This window comes from Thalassophryne amazonica, chromosome 5 (genome assembly GCF_902500255.1).
Source record: "Thalassophryne amazonica chromosome 5, fThaAma1.1, whole genome shotgun sequence".
Lineage (NCBI taxonomy): Eukaryota > Metazoa > Chordata > Actinopteri > Batrachoidiformes > Batrachoididae > Thalassophryne > Thalassophryne amazonica.
Genome location: NC_047107.1, coordinates 79,429,249 through 79,436,695, shown reverse-complemented (window position 1 = coordinate 79,436,695; position 7,447 = coordinate 79,429,249). Strand labels below are relative to the sequence as shown.

General features: G+C 43.5%; 1 protein-coding gene across 5 annotated transcripts in view; it reads right to left on the bottom strand.

Moving 5' to 3' along the window:
* Positions 1-7,447, bottom strand: part of sema6a (sema domain, transmembrane domain (TM), and cytoplasmic domain, (semaphorin) 6A) — a 330,131-nt gene that overhangs the window by 54,258 nt on the left and 268,426 nt on the right. For 3 of the 5 annotated variants that reach the window (XM_034170629.1, XM_034170632.1, XM_034170630.1), the window contains 2 exons: positions 6,112-6,132; positions 5,881-5,901 (listed from right to left, as the gene is read on the bottom strand). In XM_034170629.1, coding sequence (XP_034026520.1) covers positions 5,881-5,901; positions 6,112-6,132 — 42 coding nt within the window. The remainder of the gene's footprint in view (positions 1-5,880; positions 5,902-6,111; positions 6,133-7,447) is intronic. The other 2 variants (XM_034170631.1, XM_034170633.1) reach the window with 1 other exon arrangement.

Below are 7,447 nucleotides of genomic sequence, written 5' to 3'. Positions count from 1 at the left end.
GATGTCCTGGGTGAATTAAGCCTTAAATTAGGATGTTTTCAGCTCGAAACAGGCCGACGACAGCGCCTGGAAGCGCTGCAGGACGTCCCGCTCCGTGGGAAGTCCTTAAACCAACAGAAACACCCCATAATCTCTCATCAGCCGTTAAACTTTTCACAGAAAACCAGCTTAATTTCTCGAATAGTGTCCACTCCGATATTCCTCACAGGTCCAGAAAATTTTTTGATAAAGCAACGCGCGCCGTCTCGAGCAGCGTGTGAAACAAAGGAATTCAGCCGAGAGGGCGGAACCACATCTCACTCAACGCCTGCCCACAGGGAAATGACGTCACCGACACGCGTGAAAAAACTCACGCATGCGCACGAGGGTTCAAGCATGATTGGTGTAATCGCATGTCATTCAAATCCATATAGTTAAAAAAAAAATAAAGGGTCGGTTTATTATCTAAGAGACCTCGTATATATATATATATATATATATATATATATATATATATATATATATATACACTCAACAAAAATATAAACGCAACACTTTTGGTTTTGCTCCCATTTTGTATGAGATGAACTCAAAGATCTAAAACGTTTTCCACATACACAATATCACCATTGCCCTCAAATATTGTTCACAAACCAGTCTAAATCTGTGAAAGGTGCAGTTTTATCACACAGCACAATGCTGTGATGTTGCAAGATTTGAGGGAGCGTGCAATGGGCATGCTGACAGCAGGAATGTCAACCAGAGCTGTTGCTCGTGTATTGAATGTTCATTTCTCTACCATAAGCCGTCTCCAAAGGTGTTTCAGAGAATTTGGCAGTACATCCAACCAGCCTCACAATTGCAGACCACATGTAACCACACCAGCCCAGGACCTCCACATCCACCATGTTCACCTCCAAGATCGTCTGAGACCAGCCACTCGGACAGCTGCTGAAACAATCGGTTTGCATAACCAAAGAATTTCTGCACAAACTGTCAGAAACCGTCTCAGGGAAGCTCATCTGCATGCTCGTCGTCCTCATCGGGGTCTTGACCTGACTCCAGTTCGTCGTTGTAACCAACTTGAGTGGGCAAATGCTCACATTCGCTGGCGTTTGGCACGTTGGAGAGGTGTTCTCTTCACGGATGAATCCCGGTTCACAGTGTTCAGGGCAGATGGCAGACAGCGTGTGTGGCGTCGTGTGGGTGAGCGGTTTTCTGATGTCAATGTTGTGGATCGAGTGGCCCATGGTGGCGGTGGGGTTATGGTATGGGCAGGCATCTGTTATGGACGAAGAACACAGGTGCATTTTATTGATGGCATTTTGAATGCACAGAGATACCGTGACGAGATCCTGAGGCCCATTGTTGTGCCATACATCCAAGAACATCACCTCATGTTGCAGCAGGATAATGCACGGCCCCATGTTGCAAGGATCTGTACACAATTCTTGGAAGCTGAAAAGGTCCCAGTTCTTGCATGGCCGGCATACTCACCGGACATGTCACCCATTGAGCATGTTTGGGATGCTCTGGACTGGCGTATACGACAGCGTGTACCAGTTCCTGCCAATATCCAGCAACTTCGCACAGTCATTGAAGAGGAGTGGACCAACATTGCACAGGCCACAATTAACAACCTGATCAACTCTATGCGAAGGAGATGTGTTGCACTGCATGAGGCAAATGGTGGTCACACCAGATACTGACTGGTATCCCCCCCCAATAAAACAAAACTGCACCTTTCAGAGTGGCTTTTTATTGTGGGCAGTCTAAGGCACACCTGTGCACTAATCATGATGTCTAATCAGCATCTTGGTATGACACACCTGTGAGGTGGGATGGATTATCTCAGCAAAGGAGAAGTGCTCACTATCACAGATTTAGACTGGTTTGTGAACAATATTTGAGGGAAATGTGATATTGTGTATGTGGAAAAAGTTTTAGATCTTTGAGTTTATCTCATACAAAATGGGAGCAAAACCAAAAGTGTTGCCTTTATATTTTTGTTGAGTGTATATACACACACACACACACACACACACACACACACACACACACACACACACACACACACACACACACACACACACACACACACACACACACACACACACACACGTTTGACTACCTCTATAGGGTGTCTCAAAAAAATGTATCCAAAAGTACTCTGAAATATGAATACCAGGAAATGGTTTTACTTGGAAATAATGGTGGGCTTTTTTTCATTTCAGAAGCCCTAAAGTTTGTTCTGCAAGAATTAACGTCCAGGAAAAATGCCACAGTTGACCCTAATTCACAGAACAAAAATCGTTGAATTCTGTCCAACGCATCCTAAGGGCTGACTTGCATCTCTTTCCATACAAAATTCAGTCTCAGAGTGAACTAACTCCCCAGCAAATAGCAAGGAGACTTGAATTTGCTTAGTGGTTTTCCGGAAAACTGGAAACAGATGATTTATTTCTTAGGAAACTTCAAGCGAGGAGGTTACATTGATCATGTGGTGTAAATATAAAAGGTTAAAACATCAAAAAGAAAAGACTGAACTAAAAACTGTTCATTGGCGAGAAAAATGACATGCTTCGGCCACATGGTCATGCACAAAATGTCTGATAATATTGACTGGTTTATCTGTGCTGTCAACATACTTTTGGGTAATTTTTTTTTGAGACACCCTCCAGTTCATATATATAAACTGGGTTTGATTCCAGGTGTGCTTCATGCTACTTGTGTCCTTCAGCAAGTGGATCAGACATTACATCTGCATTATCCAAGTCTACCTGTGCTGGACTGACATCTCATCCAGGTGAGTCATAGACTCTCATCTCCTTCTTGCTATACTATCCCAACCCAGGTCTACTCTATTAAACCTACTGGGAGGAGGGGCGAACTGCTTCTGGTTCAGTCCCTATCTGTTTTAGTTGACATTAACAAGGCAAAGTGTTAATAAGTAGAGGAACTGATGCTCAGCCACAGGTACGATACAACATTACACAGAGCACACCTTCTAGTCACGCGGTGCATTTCTGTGTGCATGATCCAACATGCAGATCTCTGTCTTGAGGACCCCAGTGGCTGGAGAAGACCACAGCAAGTTGGGTGGTTGCCACCCGTGACCCAGGGTGGTTCTGTGGTGTGGGTGACGCAGTGATGCATAGAGCTGATGCATGCTCGCTGGAGAGCACATCTAAGCAGTAACTCACCACAGCCTCCCCTATAGAGCCTTGTGCATTATTCTGCGGGTTGGGGACTGAGGATATGTGCAGACCTATAGCCGTGACCTCAGCAAATACGTCTACGTCTCTTTTCCTTTCAGTTCTCAATTTCTACATCTTCCACATTCTGGCTGTGGTGTTCTGTTGGGCATGTCAAAGCCGTGTTGGGCCTGTCACAGCCAAGCAGGCTACAGTGGAATTTCCCGACAATCACCACAGGGTGCCTACCTTTGAAAAGAAGGACAACACAAAGACTTTCTTCTCATCTCAACTGTCTAACAGTTGAGCTTTTCTGCTCATTATGTACATCTCTTTCTTGTACATTCTGTTTCTCTAAATCCATCTCTTCAGTCCATCATTTCACTTTGATGTCCGCTGTTAACCCCCCTGCACTTTTTCACCCCGAGTCCCCTCGTGTCGTGTTGGAGCTCTTGCCTTTTACCCCCTCCTTTCATAATGTCCACCTTCTACTTCACACGCTTGCCTTTTTGTTATATTTTTTTTCTCCTTTCTTTCGCCAATTCACTGTTTTGTGTTTAAAAACCTTTCAGAATTCATATCCATTTAAATATCCTCTCTTCATTTAGCAAAGCTCTCAGCAACACGGCAAGCTCAACCATCAAAAGATGTCTCATTAACAGTTAATGATTTTTCTCTGATCTGATGCCTCTCTGTAATTAAATTCATTAATGACTAAATCAACTGCTGGCCAACAGTTGAAGAGGGCATCATAACAGCCGCAATGAGCCGAGCGCCGCTGTGTTGAGATGCACTTTAGCTACTCCAACACCTTATTCACTAATGCATCTCTGATAGTTTGACATCATCTGACGCTTGCAACAAAAAGCTCCCTCATCTGTGTATGATGGATCATATCTCCTCTCCATCAGTGCACGCCTCTCACCCTGAGCTACCCCCTCTCACAGCTGTCTTTCAAAGGTGAAATTCACGAGTAGCACAAAGGTTTGTATGTCTGCTTAGTTTTGTACCGCACTAATCACATTACCGTTCCACATGCTCCCATTTAAGCCAGCCTACACAATTCCATTGAAGCTATATTGTACTTCACATGTTTTCAAGTTGCATGTTACACACATACATACATATATATGTGTGTGTGTGTGTGTGTGTGTTTTAACTCCCTGTGAAGAGTGACAACACTTTTATCCACAGCCTCAGTGGAGCTCATCCCACAATTCCCTTTTGAACATGTTCCCCTTCTACGGAGGAGCTGACAGCCTTGTGTTTACAGATGCGCCTTTTCAGTGTGTGTGTGTGTGTGTGTGTGTGTGTGTTTGAAGATGGGGCCGTTTCAGGGGGCTAACGCCGACGCTTGCTGGTAGACTTTGCACAACAGACACAAACCCCACACACACCACCACCCAGAACCTCCGCCTCCTCGCAGCGTGGCAATCATTAAAATGATTTATTTAACTATTGGCCCAAGGCTGAGAGATTAGTGTGACAGGCCTATTTTATAATTCATTCCCCAACCACCAGGGGAAGTGCAATTCAGGCAGATGACACACATATAGAGAGAGAGCGGGCGGGAGGGAGATGCTTGGAGCCTCAGTGCTCCTCTATGGATCAGGGGGGAAAACCGCCGATAGATGCACATCCCTCGCTTTCTACAGATTAAAAGGGAGGACGTCTAGTCTGGAGCAGAGGTGAGGGGAATAGAGAAGTGGCATTTATTTAGCTTCAGATCCCTATCAACCACCAGCAGATAGATGGAGGAGCCGGGGTGAGACTTTAGTTGGGGGGTATAAACTGGGTGTTTGTATATGTGTGTGTGTGTGTGTGTGTGTGTGTCTGTGTGTGTGTGTCAAAGTACACAGCTGAGCCAGTAAGAGCATATTCAGCACTATATGGGTGCACAACACAGATGCTTTCTCCATGACCCCGGAGCTCCACAAGGAAGGAGAATCAAAGGGGGGGCACAGTCACATGGGGGGAGGGTGAGAAAGAGAGCCAGGCTTTCTGGAACAATTTCAAAACAGCTATTCTTGTGGTTAAGTATGGATCTGGCTGTTTTGATGTGGTAGCTCCGAGGTACAGTATGTGTGGAGACTTACGGAAAACTAATTCAGTGTAGATAAAAAATAAGATGAATGCGCCGGTGCTGGAAACATTACTGCGGGCTAATCGTATCTGTTTATCATTCCTTAAAAAGTTCTGGGTGAGAAGAAGGGATCAATGAGCCTCCACTGAAGTGTGATTATCACATTTTGCTTTAAGACTGATTTTTTTATTTGTTTTTTTGGTTTTATTTAGTTTTTTTGTGCACACACTGTGCTGGTGCACACACTGTGCTGGTTATGTTTAGATTGTCTGCACCAGTTGTGGTCGGCACAAACAAAACAGATTGATTCTCACATATTGCATTTCACGTGCACGCTGATGGCTGTCGCCACCCGCATGGCCTGGATCCGCAGCAACCAGATTCATCCAATTAGCGAAGCAAAGGTCAGGGCTAATCGATGTAATAGCACAGGGGCGATACAGGGAAGGGGCAAAGGAACATGGAGGGAGAGAAGATCTATTAGGACTAACACAATCAATGTCAGCGTTAAAGAATTTTAACCCTACAGGTCCGATTTCTAATTATATTCATTCTAAACATCAACGGGCTGAATGAGGAAGATAATCATAGCAAAGAGGGAACGGCTGGGCCAAGCTTCATTACCTTCATCACTGGAATGATTGCCTATTAAAAAGAAGGAGTGAAATAAATTCAGTTAAGAAGCTGAGTCATTAATAATGTTTTTTACATGTGTAGGTGGAGTTTTAATTTTCTTGAGAGGGCATGATTGACTTGATGAAGAGGTCCGACTGAAATGAAAGATTCAGAGGAGATGAAATGTAGCTCTGCTGTCGTTTTATGTGATTGGCTCTGCAGTATGTGTAGGTTACTTACCATTCAATGCCACGAAGGTATCTAGAAGAAGAAAAGAAAATAAGGAGAAGTGTGTTATTATTAACTCCGGGTTCCACTTTCACATGATGAAATTTAAAGTACAGTGTGTCCCGAAAGCATTCACAGCGCTTCACTTTTTCTACATTTTATGTTACAGCCTTATTCCAAAATGGGGTAAATTATTTTATTTCACTCAAAAGTCAACACCCCATAATGACGTGAAAAAGTGTTTTGAAATTTTTGTAAATTTATTTAAAATAAAAAACTAAGAAATCACATGTACATAAGTATTCACACCCTTTGCTTAATACTTTGTTGATGCCACTTTAGCAGCAATTATAGCCTCATGTCTTCTTGAATATGATGCCACAAGCTTGGTGCGCCTATCTTTGGGTAGTTTTGCCAATTCCTCTTTGCAGCACCTCTCAAGTTCCATCAGGTTGGATGGGGAGTGTCAATGCACAGCCATTTTTAGATGTCTCCAGAGATGTTCAAGTTGATTCAGGTCTGGGCTCTGGCTGGGCCACTCAAGGATATTCACAGAGTTGTCCTGAAGCATCAGCTCCTCAACTAATACTGAACTTGAAGCTAGACTGCCTGATACCTTAGATTCACGTTTAGAAAATGTCCAATCAGTAGACAGTCTTGTGGATAGTTTAAACTCAGCGCTCAAAAGTGCACTTGAAATGATTGTGCCGCCTTTATTAAAACCACGCCCCCCCCCCCCCCCCCAAAAAAAAAAAAACACAGCCACCTTGGTTCAATGATTACTTGCGTGACCTCAAGCATAAGACTAGAGGTCTAGAATGGAAATGGCATAGTTCAAAATTAGAAGTATTCCACCTTGCGTGGCGTGATGCTATCTTAGACTATAAACATGCACTACTGGCTACAAAGCGAACCTATTACTCTGATTTAATCAACAAAAACAAGCATAACTTAAAGTTCTTGTTTGAGAGGGTGGCAACACTTATTCATGGACAACCACCTGTAGTTCGCTCTCCTTTTACAGCACAAGATTTCCTGGATTACTTTGAAAGAAAATAGAAGACATTAGGTTAAACATATCCCGGCATGCCTTACCCAGCCATTACACCCTGCTATTGAGGTGAGAGTATCTCACTAAGCATGCTGACGAAACTCGTAACGTCAACAAAAAGCACAACCTGTTTATTTGATCCTATACCAACAAAACTGTTTAAGGACCTGTGGCCCACTCTTGGGCCGACTGTGCTGGAAATTATTAATCTCTCATTAACTTCTAGATCTGTTCCTAAATGTTTCAAATCCGCAGTGATTAAACCATTACTTAAGAAATCTAATCTTGACCCTATTG